The 16,696-nt window shown below is 32.0% G+C and overlaps 1 protein-coding gene across 8 annotated transcripts in view; it reads right to left on the reverse strand.

Annotated features, from left to right (window-relative positions):
- Positions 1-16,696, reverse strand: part of TNS3 (tensin 3) — a 505,245-nt gene that overhangs the window by 192,833 nt on the left and 295,716 nt on the right. For all 8 annotated transcript variants that reach the window (XM_074198249.1, XM_074198251.1, XM_074198245.1 and 5 more), the window contains 2 exons: positions 1,444-1,496; positions 506-677 (listed from right to left, as the gene is read on the reverse strand). In XM_074198249.1, coding sequence (XP_074054350.1) covers positions 506-655 — 150 coding nt within the window. In that variant the 5' untranslated portion in view covers positions 656-677; positions 1,444-1,496. The remainder of the gene's footprint in view (positions 1-505; positions 678-1,443; positions 1,497-16,696) is intronic.

Consider the following 16,696-nt stretch of genomic DNA (forward strand, 5'->3'; position numbering starts at 1 on the left):
CAATATGATTGAATTTTTTCAACAATATGACAAAACATTGGGTTAAAAGTGAGATATCAAACTTCTTTGAAATGAGAGATTTTAGCCTAGTATATTATATTCTATCACAAAAACAAAAGATGAAAAAAGCTATTTTATACCAAGAAATTCCACTGGAATTTCATTTTGTACTGCTTATATTCACATTGCTAGAAAATCTTTTAGTACATAAACAAATTTGTATTCATAATCACTATTATTTGTATAAATTTTTTACCAAAAGAATGTATAATACCAACAATGGTATCATATAATCATCATTTTGGTTGGTTTTGCTTTATTTTTCTTTGTTACCAGGAAAGCCTCAATGTCTCTATCCTACTTATCCCTAACATTATCCCACAGATATAATTAAAGTTACATCAAAAAATGTAAAAAACTTTTCTTTAAGACAAAAGGTAATACTACAACTTTTCACAAACATTTCTTGATAATATTTACCAAAGTAAATAGTGCTGACTCTTACCAGGTAGTTATCTCCATGTTTGGATTTTAGCATTCGGGTTACATCTTGTAAGTTATGTAAATAAGTTTCTTCAGAGCAACTAGCTGGAAAGGAGACAGCGATGATCCGCTCAGTGATGTAGGTAAGATCGAGTTCATAGCCTTCCTCCATGATATGATCCAAGATGGCACTCCTGTGAAAGTTTGGAAGGTTCAAAAGTAGGTGTAGCAAAAGGGAATCAGATCAGGGTGTGGAAGGGGGAAAGAAAAAAAATGAACAAGAAGTATTTTCAAGAAAATTCATACAAATTTAAAAGATAGAAGTCCAAAGAATTATTTTAAAAATGTAACTCACTATAAACTGATCAGCATTTTTTACAATGGAAGTCTTTATTATATTAATTATAAAAGAATGGATTTCTTTGACTCATGGCTCTCCTTCATTTGCTAAGTCCTAAATTTCATGAAAATATTTCTTATCTGTTTTTGTCTCTCCATTCTGACTAATACTAATCTGGTCACTCAGAGTTTATAGCACAGTCCTGTGAACAGTCTCACATTAGATATGAAGACTGAGGACCCAAAGAGATTAGGTGATTTGCTCTAGATAGAACCAGTAAGGAAAAAAGCGGACATTTTAACACTATTTTCATACTCCAGGTCCTTTGTTTTTCTTACTGTATCAAGCTATCTCCAAAAACCTAATCTAGATGTTATTTGGTCTGTCTCCCCCCCTCCCAAGTCATATTGTATTTAGTCAAACTATGTTCTCTTGTTATTAACATTGCAAGGTATTCTAGATTTTAGTGATCTGAGATTCTTAAAGATAAGCAATTTGGATCTGGAAAAAGTAAGCAAAATCATCCCATACAGTGGAAAGATATGATGATCACTTTTCTGGAGACCAGAGATAAACTGGCAGAACAGACATCCAAAAGAAGTGCAGAAAGAAACACTTACTGAGAAAATTTGTCACAGAAGAATGAAGAACTTTTTGAAAAACTGTCAGATGGCTAGAGGGGAAAAATAAATTGTTAATTATTTTAAAGTATCTTTAGGATAATAAAAACCATACTAAATATCACAGAGAGGTAAAACTACATTTTATAATATATGCTTCTTCAAACATTCAGACCAATGCTTTCATCAATATGAAATATATCCACGAATCCTTTTATGCTTGTACTCCAGGAATGAATTACAAAGCTTTTTGGTGGAGGAGAGATATTTGGCTTATGCTGGTTCTGTTATGAGATTAGTATGTATGTGAGTGAAAAGTATATACACATATATTATAATACATATAACATATATACATATATATATATATATATATATATATATATATATCTGAGAAGCTTCACTCCTATCTAGTCATCCATTAGAAGAACAGATTCTACTCAAGGTGACCTTCAACCTCATCTTTTCTCCTCCACTATCTTCTTCTATTTCAGTTATCCCTTTCTAATAATCTAATAATAATAATAATAATAAAAATCTAATAATAAATGTTATTTCCTTATGGTTATAATATAATCTTTGATTGACTCTCTTCCTTCCCTACATGTCTTACATCAAGAATGCATGTTTCTTGATGTTAGAGATTAGCTTCTGAACTTTTATCTGCACATCTCAGTACTTAATAAATGATTTCTGACTGATAGTTTCTATTCTAGTCATTCACGAGCAAGTTGGTCACTAGGTTATGAGTATTTTGGCCCAGGAGACATTGAAACTAATTTTTAAAATACTACTAAATAGTAATTAGTCATGAAAGTAGGGAAGTAAGTTTTAGAAAATGAGACCCTCCAGTAATGAAAATCATAATATACATGAAAATCCTTTCTTATATAAGATTTTTAGATTTTAGATTCTTATATAAGGTTTTTATTTAAGATTTTTAGATATAAGATTTTAAGATTTTTAGAATAAACTGACATCTAATCAATTCTTGGTTATGTATGACTGTTTCTTCTCTTTTTTTTCAGCTGAGGAAATATCACAAAAGAAGAAAATATGACTTGTTATTCAGTTTTTGTACACAAACCACTATTTACAAGCTCTTTAATTGCTCCTATTCAGTCTTTAGAGGTTTTTCTAAGGTTATTGCTGTTCATCTATAGAATCATCTACAGGTAAAATAATCAAACTTGGCTTCAGGGTCTCTTCTTGGTACTTCATCCCTAGCATTTCTGTATTTGAACCATTTCCTCACTTGTCACCTAGCGGCAAGTGTCTATTATGAGACTCACCACCTAGCTTTGCTACATTTGTAGTTTTTGAAGGCACTACCAAAATGTGTGGCCTTCTAATATACAGCCTTCCAGAATTCTGGGTTACCATCAAAGTCTGGATCTACATTTGGAGGTAGTTATTCCTTAGTAGAAATGTTACAGGTATTAACTCCCTGAGAGGAATTTATATCATACTAAGTGTAGCTTTAATTTTGAATTTAAAAACATTTAAAAACTATGCTGTAGTTGAATAAATAGTGATTTGATAAATGATACAGTTAACAAGGATCTCTTTCCTGAATTTCAGAAATCAGTGTCCCATCATAATAAGCCAGAAGCATCTACAATCAGAAAGAGTCTATTTTTCTGGAAAAGTAACAGAAAAAATAATGTTCTCGAAGTTAAAACATCATTTTATCTACTACTTATTAGTCCTATTTGGCCCCCCTCAAAAAGTTAGAAAGTATTATGAATAACTAGCACAGAGATTATGTTCATACATACATAAACACACAAAAAGAATTTTTACTTTATCCCTCCCAGGTTTTGTTTCTCATATAGGTTGAATAAGATGAAATTAGGTATAAATCAGGTAATACTATAAAGGCAGTGATAAATAAAAATAATTAACAACCTAATTTCATATTTATTTATTATACATGAAGGGAAAACATATCCCTTAAGAAACAGCTAGGTGGCTAAGTGGATAGAGCACCAGACCTAGAGTCAGGAGGACCTGAGTTCAAATCCAGCCTCAGACACTTACTAATTACCCTAACTGTGTGACCTTGGGTAAGTTGTCTTACCAAAAAAAACAAACAAAAAAGAAATAGCTTCCTTGTTTTTGAAGAGTTATTAAAATGTGCTAGGCAGCTAGATAGCATAGTGGATGGAGTGATGGCCCTAGAATCATGACTGGTTTCAGATACTTACTAGTTGTGTGACCCTAGCCAAGTTGCTTAAACCTGTTTGCCTCAGTTTCCTCATCTATAAAATGAGCTGGAGACAGAAATGGCAAATCATTCTAGTACTTTGTCAAACAACCCCAAATGGGATCACAAAAGGTCAAATAAGCCTGAACAACACTAAAATGTGCACACTAATCATTTTAATTTTCCTACAGCCAACGATCAAAAGGTGAAGACCTATTTCTTCTATCACTGATATTCTCTCTCTCTCTCCCTCTCTCTCTCTCTCTCTCTCTCTCTCTCTCACACACACACACACACACACACACACAACCCAAAACAAAAAAAATGTAACTAAAATATTTTGGGAGGGTGGAGAAAGGAAATAAAATGTTTCATTCTTCAGATTTTAAAATTCTTAAAGAAGATAACAAAATATTCAAGATATTTTTCATTTATATATTATGGCTAATTCAGAGGTTATTGAAGGTGAAAGAGAAAGAGGTAGAGATAAAAATAAAAGGTCAGAATCAAGAAATACAAGTAAACAAAAATAAATCAAAAGAATGAAATATTTATATAAAAAGAAGACATTGGTATGAATTATATAAATATTTTTAATTACACATAACACTGACATTTTAATAATACAAATCACCTTCAGTGAGGGCATATAGGTGTAAAAGCAGATAGACCACAAGATGTCAACGTAGTAAGATTTGAGTTCAAATTCTATCTCAGACATTTACTACCTATGTAACCATGGATAAATCACCTTATCTCTCCATCTCAGTTTCCTTATTTGCAAAGTAATAGCACCTACTTCACAGTGTTATTGTGAGGATCAACTGAATTAACACATGTAAAGAGTTTTGCAAATCTTAAAGTAACACACACACACACACACACACACACACACAGACATATATTTATATATGTGGTGCCAGCAAATATTTTTTACTGTTTTGGTGATAAAACTAAACACATACTTATATTCTTTAATATTGGTTTCTGAATTACTGTATATCAAGAACACACAAAAAAATTTCAGAATTTTTACATTTGCCCTGGAATAAACAACTCTCCTTTCCTTTCCCTTTTAGAATGAAGTTTTTTTTCAAATCTCATTGAAAAGCCTACTTCTAAATGAAGTCTTTCCAGATCTTTCCTATCTATTAGTCTTCCTTCTCTAAAACTACCTCAAATTTATTTTGTATATCTTTATATATGTACAAATTCTCTTTCCCCATAGAAAATGAGCTCTTTGAGGACAAAGATTTCTTTTTAATCTTCATGTCCTTGTGTTTAGCACAGAACCTGGGACCCAGTAAGTATGCAATAAATATTTAGAAATTCACATTGATTAATTCATTTTATTAACCTCCCTGCCCCCTTTCTTTTTTAGAGTTTCTTTCAAGGGACAGTTTTCTAAGGAGGGAAGAGATTGGAAAATATTGGGAAAAGAAAGAAATGATTTTCTTAAAAAGAGGAAAAATCTTCCTAAAAATCAAAGCTGTCACACAATGGAAAAGACTTTTGCCCAAAGTGGAGACCTTAACAAGAAGCTAATTCCTTTGTTGTATGGAAGGATGATTCTAAGGTTCTTTCAAGTCTGTTTTATACAACACAGAACTTTGAGATCTCAATCAATTACTAGCATTTTACCAGTTTCATACCAGTTTGTCTTCTTAAACCCTATGTACAAGAATAGCAAACAAACAATGGTTGAAGGTGTTGTTTATTATCACAATAACAAAGATAACAAGTCATAAATAGGTGAGTAGAATTTAGGTACATGACTGGTATGGCAAATGAAGTGTCTGCTAAATTTAGGCTTCTAACAGCTGTCTATTGACCACACAAAAAGAGATTTAAAAAGGTATTTTATAATATTTCCTTAAGAGAGACCTTGTCACCCTTTGACCTTCTGTTCCTTCAATTAAATATCTTATTATTAGCAACAAAAAATCATGTACCTGAAATCAACAGTTTCTTTCATAAAAATAATTTATTTGGAATAAAAGCTATCAATAAGGATATTACTATTATTTATGACAAATATTGCAAAGGATAATGTGAATTATTTTTAAGATCAACATTTTTTATTTATTTGAGATATTATAAAATCTAACACACCATGTTTCTTTTGTTTAGGAACTTACTTTTCTATTTTAAAAATATGTTTTTAAATTACCCTGCCAAGGTTCAGAATTCAAAAAAGGAAGTAGGAAACTGAAAGGTTGATAAAGTTTATGATAAAATTTAAAACTAGGAAGGGATTTAAAGATATTTAATTGAATTGGAATCCACTGAAAAAATATTTCAATTCATTTAAAAGATGTGAGGACACAAAGGCCCAGGGAGGTTAAGCAGTTTTTCTAAGATTATACTAGTAATGATTAGCAAAGCTCAGCTTCAATTCTTATTCCTCTGGGTTAAGAACATCATTGATTAGAAAGGGTTCTGGGTTCATTCCCACAGGACCTGGTTTAGAGTTCTGCCTATCCCTTACCAGTGTGACATATGACTTGAGGAAGATACTGCTTCCTCATTTTTAAAATGAAGAGATCATAACACTTAACATCCAAGGTAGTTTCTGATTCGAAATTTATGATCTGTTGACTCTAGGTCTATCATTTTTTTTCTCTGATGGCTAATCTGGAAATCATTTCAACTCTGGGTGAAAATCAAAGTTACCCACAGCAATTTCTATATTTTCTCAGATCAATTCCTTTTCCCTTTAGTTTGCTGTATATGACTGCTGTTCTCATTTGTCTCTTTCTCTGAAGGGAAAATAAGTAAAAAGTGGTGAGGGAAATAGAATTAGATCTTAATCTTAAATCTCCCTTTACTAATTATTACTCTATTACTATGAGTTGTTCCTTATTGCTGAGGCTCAGCAAGCTATTAAGGTAGGAAGTCTCTTAACACCATACCTTTGGGTATAGAGAGGGTTTTCAAGGGTTAAGTATTGCAAACAGAGATAAATAATGCATCTAAATGATTGAAAGCAGCATGCTTCCAGGGAAAATTATCTCAAGGACTTGGGGGAAACTGAACTTGGATAAGTTCCAGATAGAATGAAAGATAAAGAAGGGAAGAGTCAATGTACAAATGCAGTAAAGGATAGTAGAAACTGAAGAACCTTCTAATATGAAAGATTTCCACTCTCAAAGGCATTTACAATTAAATATTCAAAGAAGAAAAGACAGGAGAAAAAGAAGAGCATGCTTGTGGGTAGGCAAAAATAAATAAAATAAAATGTATACTGAATCCTAATACCCTAAAATATTCAAGTTACTCTATGGGAGAGAGGACCTGACTAGGGAAGAAGACAAAAGCTATGGAGACCAAGCAAAGATATTTGGGTTTGTTGGAGTATAAGAAGTAGGTGTTTCTACAGTGCCTGGAGTTGATGTTTAATAAAAGTTTGTTGAATTATACTGAATTCTTACTGACTCAGAAGAGAAGTTAGGACAGGAAAATGATATGTAGTAAACTTCTGTCTTGTGTGAGAATTTACTTGTCTCTGAGAACCAGGAATGGAATGGTTCTACTCCAGGTCAGAAAAGAAAAGGAAGCATTGTTGAAATGTGACCCTGTATTGGAAACATATGTTGGGGAAAGGAAATGTACAATTTAAAGCTCCTTCAAAGAAGGGAAGAGAAATCACTCTATATTTCCCTATTTTTTTTCCTTCGGTGAGAATAGACATTCTTAAATTTCTTCCTGAATTTTCAGAGATTTCTTAGAGTAAAATTTCCATTTCTATTTAACAAAGGAGATTTTTTAAAAATTCTTCCTCTTTATTCTTCTAATTCAAGTGCGATAAATTCATCTTGAAGTAAATTGGTGATGTTTGTGGGGTACATATTCCTCTATATTTCTTTGAAAAGAATGCTAAAAGCTGCAACAGGAGAGGGCAGCACTTGCCTTGCCTTTGAAAGCTAAGATTTCCACAACCATATCTTGGCCAATAATTTTCAATTCATCTTTTCTTGGCTTGAGTGAAAGCTAGTACAAGTTATCAAGATTTTTTTTATATTAAAATTTGGGCAACAGTGATACTTGCTTCCCAATTCTCATCTTACTTCACTACCCTCAGTTTATTTAACCCTTGTCAAGTTTACGCTTTAATCTCCTTCTAGCCCCTCAAATCAATTCATTAAGTGCTTGCTTGTGATAATTCTAATCTATCTTAATTACTGTCTTGGTAGTTTATTCCCCTTTGTTTCTGTTTATATTTGTTTTCTTTTTTGTTGGTGGAAGAGGTCTTTTTCTATGCTCTCCCATTCTCTACCCTCTGACTAGCATTTTTCTTTTCTTTTCTTCCCATCAATCCAATATTCAACTCCTAAATTTTTTACAAAGTACTCATCTATTTGCTTTGCATTATAAATTGTGCCATTTTTTGTTATTTTCTTTTGTTTATTTATCTCTCCCCAGGTCCTGCTTCTTACATGAATTGAGAATGAATCAAAATAAAATGGAGGAGAAGGAGTTGAGGAGACAGTGAAAAAAAGAAGAGACATCATATTTTACTTGGGGAGTTAGATGAGCAGACATAAATATCTCTTCTTCTTCTCAGCTTTAACTACCTCTGAATTTATCAATTCCCCCCAACTCTCTCTCTCTCTCTCTCTCTCTCTCTCTCTCTCTCTCTCTCTCTCTCTCTCTCTGTCTCTATCCTTCTCCCTCCTTTCCACCTTCCCTTCTTCCCCATTGGATAAAAACAAATGTTTTTGAGTAACATGAAATAAAATAAATATTTCCTGATTGTAAGATACTCTACAGGTGTTATGGACATTATAATTTATTGGTATTTGTTCAGAGTTCCTTATTTCTCTCAATGATTACCACTATCCTCTGAATCATTTAACTAGAATCTTCTTTCAAAAGCACTATGCGAATACAAAATCATGAAATAAAAGTCATCAGGCTTATGGAGGAAATGAGACTAGAGAAAAATGCTTAAAAAATTGTTAATGACACACTTTAAAAAAATAGGAAAGTAATAAAAATAGTATCAGTTTTTAAATTAAATGGTTAAGAAATACATAAATATTATAAGAAATAGTAGCAGAACTCCTAGCCTCTGGTTGTCCACAATGCTACTACTTGGGATTGTATTCCATGGCCTAAGATGAGAAAGCCTTAAGCAAGCAGCTCTGAGATAGGAGGTTACACAGGGGTAGCTGGATTTTGTAGGAACAAACCAGCCCTCCTCAGCTCCAGCACTGAAAGATATGGTGCTTTAGACTGACAAAAAAATGAATTTAAATTATGGGGGCAGCTTGGTGGTGCAGTGGATAGAACACCAGTCCTGAAGTCAAGAGGACCTGAGTTCAAATCCAGTATGAGACACCTACTAGCTATATGACCTTGGGCAAGTCACTTAATCCTTCAATAAGGGGAAAAAATAAGCATTTATAGAGTATTGTGTTAAGGGCTTTTTTTTTTTTATTACTAGTCCCATTTTACACTTAAAGAAAGTAAAGCAAAGGAAGGTTAAGTGACATACCAATGTCACACCACTATTAAAAGACTAGATTTGGGGGCAGCTAGGTGGTTCAGAGGATAAAGCACTGGCCTGGAGTTGGAAAGACCTGAGTTCAAATTAGACCCCAGACACCTACTAAGTACCTAGCTGTGTGACCTTGGTCAAGTCACTTAATCCCATTGCCTTACAAAAACAAAAAAACAAAAAAAAAGGCCGAATTTCAATTCAAATCTTTCTGATTTTAGGTCCAGCACTAAATCCATTTTGCAACCAAATGAATGTGAGTTACGAGGGACTGACATTTACTCCATATTTTCGGTTTCTCCTTCTGAAATCACTTAAGGGCCAACTAGAAATGTATACTATGCTAAACCATTCCTTATATCAGCTATAGTGAAACAAATTCTCATTTTTAATCAAATGTTATAGCAAAACTGAATATATTTAATATTTAAAGTGGTATGGCAGAACTGATTGAAAGCTCCTAATTAATGTCACTGGTTGCTGAAGACCCTGCCTAATTACTCCACTATCTAGTGTGTATGTCATTACTAGTGACTTTTTTCCATGACACACCAGGCAGCTTCTGGGAAAGCAAACTCTTGGGGGTGGGGCAGTGGTGAAGGGTTGGGGAGAGAAGAGGGGAAAACAGTTGTATAACTGAGAGGAAAAGTCCATTATTGATTAGATAGGTTTTGTATTGTACCTTGCTTGTTGTCACGAATTTATCCCTAGAAAATCACATACTGACACTTTGACAGCATTGCTGGAGTGTTGTGAGTCCTTGCTGAAATGGAAGGGAACTATATACATAAGAACAAGAACTCCTACAGCATCCAGACCTCCACCAAAGACCTGTTTCCTATCAAATCAAGTCATGGAGAAAAATGTTTTCTAGAAAAGGCAGTGATAAGGATGTCTTTGCACAACATTCCCCTCTCTACAATAAACATAATGTGCAAGTCATTCATTTGATGTCAGGGTCTTCCATAATAAAAGACAACAACAATGTCATTACCATTTAATCTTCCTAGATTGACATTTTGAGTATATCCTTCCCTACTCAGTAACCCAGTATTCTCTACTACCTAGCCAATCCATTTCAAACAACTTAGTTTGTAATTCAAGATCTTTGATAAATTGATCCCATTTCACCTATCCAAATTTATTTTCTCTAGCTACTACTACCTATGTCAACTGACCTTTCTCCTAAATAAACATTCTTTTCTCCATGCCTCTGGTCATACTGTTAACTACAGGCTACAGTGCCTTTATTCTTTTCTATTCCAAACTTACCCTTTAAAACTCAGTTCAAAGAACCAGAACATTGTACACATTAACAGAAACACTGTATGATGATCAACTATGATGAACTTGCTCTTCTCAGCAGTACGATAATCAAAGACAATTCTAAAGGACTTGTAATGAAAATAACATCCACATTCAGAGAAGGAACTATCGAATCAGAATGCACAACAAAGCTTACTATTTTCAATTTTCTAAATTTATTTTATGTTTTATGGTTTTTACTTTTTGTTCTAATTCTCTTTCACAATAGGATTAATATGGAAATATGTTTAGCATAGCCACACATGCATAATCTATATTAATTACAATCTGTCTAGAGAGGGGGAAGGGAAGGGAGGGAGGGAGAAAAACGTGGAACTCAAAGTCTTACAAAAAATGATTGCTGAAAACAATTTTTCCATGTAGTTGGAAAAATAAGTAAACTATTTTTTTTTAAAAAAAGAGAGAACTCAAAACTTGGTTCCTTGCTGAATACTCTAACTTGGAATCATTTCTCCCTTTTCTAACCTTTCTATAGTGCTAATTATGCATACCATATATTGTCTTATTACATTTACTTCATGTGTGTTTTTCATATGTCTACAATGACCTTGAAAATTGCCTGAGGATAAGGAGAGACATTCAGCATTTTTATTCCTACTTTGCATCAGCCATATAGATGATCATTCATTCATTAAATATTTACTATGCTTATTATAAACACTGCATAGTACTATACACTAAGAAAGAATGTTTCTAGAAAAGCTAGACTCCGTTTTCATCAAACTTAAAGCCAGAGATATCTATCAAATAGTACTTCGTGATAAATTCATTGGGAATCTACAAAAGGAGATAGAGACAGAATGACTTCATGGAGAAAGAAATATCTGAGATGGGTTTTAAAAACAGATAATTCAGCAAAGAATTTGCTAAATTGAATTGAACTGTTTTAGTGAGCTATTAAATTGAGAAAACAAAGAAGTGTTAAGTTCTTCCCTGAAGAATTTTAAATTCAAATAGTAAAAACTCCTTCCTTGGGACAGTAAGTTGTGAAGAAAATATAAGGTTAGTCTAAAATGATTAACCTAAAGCTTGCCGATTTTTTACCCCTCTCCCCTAGTTAGATCTTAGAATGTTAAATTTAAAACCTAAATGTAGAAAAAAAAACTTTAAAAAGTAACAAGTTAACAGAATTAAAACTCAATCATGAAAAATCTTTCTGAAGCAGCCACAGTTTCAACATGTAGACATGGGTAGCTTTTCTCATTTTTTTTGTTTGGGAAGGTATTGGTGGTGTGTCTTACACATACAATCAAGGAACTAAATATGTGGCTGAATGTCAGTCTCTGGATCAAATAACCTAAAAGGGGAGTCTGTCAAGAGAAAATTATTTATGTAAGACTATTAACTATCTAGGGAATTAACCTTTAAGATGTTACTTTTAATTCTTTCAGGGTACTTAACACCAATTAAATATTAAGGAGAAAGAAACTAAAAACATATCTCATACAATAGGAGAAGGTAGAAAAGTTAGATGGAATTGTCTCAAAAGTTTGCAGTAAATATAAAATGTGATAATACATATATCCATATATATTTATATAATTTACAAAATTTAAAGTTCATTACAACTATAAAGTATTATTATCATTTGAAGGGGAGATAGAAAAAGCTCAAGTTATACTATGTAATGCAATTTTTAAAAAAAAGACAGCTGACTGGAATTAAAGGACCTAGGTTGAAATCTAGGTTCTGACAATGCTGCTTGGGTGACCTTGGGAAAGTCATTTTACCTCTGTGACTTAGTTTTATTAAAATAAAAGTTGTACTCTATGATATCTAAAGTTCTTTCCAAATAAAAATATATGATACTAGATTTATGACTTGAAGATGTATAAAGCATATGTATACATGCATACATACATGCATATTACAGAGAGATAAAATGTCATTTGAACCTAAAGTCAAGCCTGTGAGCACAATATCCTATTCAGTAGGTATTTCTGGATTCATTTCTTGATTGAATGAATGGTTGTCACCTTCCAGGATGTGTCTAAATGATTCTATCACTCATATCTCTCACTGAATATCCTAGAAACATAGATTTATTGTTGTATATTCTAATGCTCTAATATAAAGTTTTGATAGGAGGAGGAAAAAGGTCACATAAAATTTACTACTAATTCCAAATAGCATCCTTCAAGAAAATCACAAACTTAGAATTAAAATGGGCTGAACTTAAAAGATTGGTCAAAGAAAGGATGAAAACTTATTTTTCTTACTATTCATTTCCTTACTATTGACCCAATATAGAGAAGACTAAGGTGTTCATATAAAAAACATATTCTAGCAGATGGCATTAAATTAGGTTCAGTGCTCATACTTCAATTTCTATTTTATAAATTTTTCTTTAATATTTATTTATTTCTAAAAATTACTCTGAACAAATAATAAAATCCTAAGGCAGAAAAGTTAATTATTCAGGTTTATTTGCATACTTTCTAGCAAAGCCCAATTTATTTTGAAAACTTGGCATTATATTAATAAGTAAAAAAAAATCTTTTGAAAATTACAACAAAATTCTGTTACAACAAGAATTCCTGCTTATCAAACTAAGTGGAGCTTCCAAACAAAGATCTATTGAGTTCGAATGGTCTGTAGGACTTTCTAATCCTTCACCCCCTCCCCCTAAATTGAGAATACTTGGGCAGCGTCTTGATTTGACCTAAAGTAGCACTACACAGATCTTACAAAAATGTGATGTTGTAATCACATGAATTTATTACTGATTCTATAATGCATACTAGATTTGAAACAGAATCAAACTATTTTGCAATGCAGTTTTGCAAGAAATTCCTTCCCTCTTCTTTATTCTCAGTATTATGGATATTATAAATTTCATCCAGGTTGCATTTTAAAGAGTATTAAAATAAAATGCAAACACATAAAGTACTTTGAGAGATCCTTTAAATTCCCAAAATACCATTAATATAAGAACATGTGGGAGGATAGACAATTATATTCAAAATATGAATAATGCCTCCAGTGATATTCAGTGAAGTAAGTTGAGCCATGTATCTGCATGTGGGCTTGCCTATTATATCTAGGAGGAAATGTCTCCTTGTAGTAAACTTGGGCAAGTCACTCAACCTATTTGAGGCTGAATTTCTTTATAAGTAAAATAAAGAAGCTAGGTTTGATAATGTCTGAGTGCTGCCCATAACTCTAAAATATAACTCTTCAATTTAATTCATTTAAAGAAGTATTTGCATACCATCTTCTACTTTATTGATTGTTGTCCTTTATAATTGAAGACCATGAGATCAGGACATGATTATGCTTAACACTAAGAACTATTTGGAGAAAAGTGGAATATTTCTGGCTTGTTATTACTCAGTCTTACTTCATCAGGGGGTCCCAAATTTCTCCTAGGAAAATCTACATGGATTTCTCCAAAGTATCAGCATGAATACTAATGGCTGCATGCTGAGGATGTAGAAAATGTAAAAATTAAGAGATTGACAAAAGAATATAGGGATAATGAAACTGAAAAGTTTTTTCCAAAAGGCATGGAGTTTGGGGTGGATAAGAGAGAGGGGAAACTCTTAGATAAATTCTTCACTTGACCAACAAGATTTAAATAGCAGACACTGTGATAGGTGCTGGAAATACAAAGACAAAAATAAAATCATCTCTACCCTCAAGGAAGCTAGGTTCTAACCCACTTTTAAGGGATAATTCTACACATATGATTAAATTGCATTATTAGTTATTAATAATATACTAGATGAGGAGGTTCTATAAAGTAAATACTATGTCTTAATTATCTTTGTATGTGATACGGTACATTTCCCACAATACATTATAAACAAATTTCCAATGAATGAGTGAAGTGTATCAATGACTATCTATTTTGCTAATAATGGTTGTATAGAATAGTCAAGGAATTCTAGGATTAGGGAAGTTAAAAGCAAAATTTCCAATTTACTATTTGGTTATAAAATCCATTAGTAACCAGAGAAAAACAATAGCCCAGAAATAAAAACGACATAATACAGAAAATAAGATTACTTTTTAGCTACTTGTATTAAAACTAGACTATATATGTAAATATAAATAATATATGTGTGTGTGTGCATTTGCACATAAAAGGCTTAACACATTCATTCCAAAATCAAGGAATTCATCTGAGTATCATATCCACTATTTAGTATAAATTTTCATATTAAATTTTTTAGAAAACAGCACACATCATAACAGAACAGAAAAAATCCAAGTTCATGTTTAAACAAAAGAGATGAGCCATCAGAAATTATGTGTTTTATCAAGACTTTGCAAATGTCAACATATTCCTCTAAATATGTAATATTTTTGGTTTCAGAGTTCTTCTAAATAAAATTAAAATATATGTATATGTATATGTTTATATATGGGTGTATATATAATGTATACACATACATATATTCATATATAATGCTTGAATGCATAAAGTCAATTATCCACCTGTTGATATTCCCTTATAGCATATATATATATATATATATATATATATATATATAATCTTAATATCTTCTGGTGTTTTTAATTGAAGTAAATACAAAATATTGGACACAAAAAGCTAATTTAATATTTTCAGTAAAGAAAATAAAATTTAAAGAATGTTCTCAATTCGTACTTTCTATCAATTTAAATTTTTAAATTAAATTTAAATATAATTACTTTAAAATGTGCTATTTATTTTTGAATAGAACAAGAGAGATCTGAAAAAACAAATATGAACTGATATAAAGTAAGTAGAATCAGGAGAACAAATCATACAATGATCACAGTGATAAAAAGGAAAAGAGCACTGAAAGAACATTGATCGATGCAGTGACCAAGAGTAGTGCTAGAAACTGATAATAAAGCATGCATCCAATTCTTTAGTAAAGATTACTAGAGGAGTAAATGTTTTCAGATAAGTTCAATACATACATCTGTTTTGTTTGTCTATATATCATTTACAAAAAAGATAATTTGCCAAGGAAGTAGTTCAGTGGAAACAAAATCTATTGATAGTGATGCAAAGGTAGAGGTGTGTGTGTCTGTGGTGTGTGTGTCTGTGTCTGTGTCTGTGTCTGTGTGTGTGTGTGTGTGTGTGTCTAGGGGAGTACCAATGAATCATTGTTTTTTAAATAGAAGAGAACAGAAGGATGTTAAGAAGGGGAAGGAATCAAGATTGTTATGTAAAAATGTCTAAATACTTTAAAACATGCTATATATAACAGAGATTATATTTATTCTTTCCTTTCTCTTTTTTTCTTCTTTGATAATTTTTAATAATAAAAAGTAAATTTGACATAAAAGGGGAAAACAAACAGTTTTCAATTTTACAAAAAGACTTCCATACATCCTTTCCTCTGGTTAGTGTTTACAAGAAGTTATAAGGTCAGGGGGAAGCTAGGTGGTTCAGTGGATAGAGCACTGGTCCTAGAGTCAGGAGGACCTGTGTTCAAATTTGACCTAGATACTTGATACACTTGATACCTCAAATACTCTAGCTGTGTGATGTTGGCTAGTCATTTAACCTCATTGTCTTGCAAAAAAAACCAAAAAAGAAAAAAAAAAAAGAAAAAAGGAAGGAAGAAGTTATGGAGTCTCTTTAAAGGTTTATGTTAAAAAAATCTAATTTTCTTTGGTTCAACTAGAAGTAGGATGCTGCTTTTTCCAGATAGTTTCCATAAACCATAAATTGTTGTCATGACTATTCAAGTTTTCTGTGAGAAAATTAATGAATTAATGAAAAAATGAAAAAAATGAAATGAAAAAATGAAATGAAATAAAAAAAATTTAATGAAAATTAAGAAGCTGAACAAGTCAAAGGCTTTATTTGACTTTTAACCATTTATCCAGGACAACAAAAAGCTCCCAGCACCAGCCTGCTCTGCTAGGTAATCAGTATGATCATTTTCATGTATAATCTTTACAAATTCTACTTCAGCCTAATATTTTCATCTTTTCCCTCTGGCGTCCGATGAATCTGTAGGATAATGAAGAAGGGGTTAAAGCAGGAAAAGACAAAATTACTGTGAAGGTGGGAGAGGCACTTCAAAAAGACAAGCAGATAGAATTGTTTTATTTTTCTAAAATGCAAAACTGCTTTATTAAAATTACAATAAAAAGAGCATTTTCCAAATCACTGATAAGAGAGCTTCTATCTGGTAAGAGGCCATAAAAAGTTATCACTTGTGCAATGAGTGCGTAGAAATTATTGACAGTTTATAGTTAAGAAACTCTCTCCCTTT

Source organism: Macrotis lagotis, chromosome 8, assembly GCF_037893015.1.
Source record: "Macrotis lagotis isolate mMagLag1 chromosome 8, bilby.v1.9.chrom.fasta, whole genome shotgun sequence".
NCBI lineage: Eukaryota > Metazoa > Chordata > Mammalia > Peramelemorphia > Peramelidae > Macrotis > Macrotis lagotis.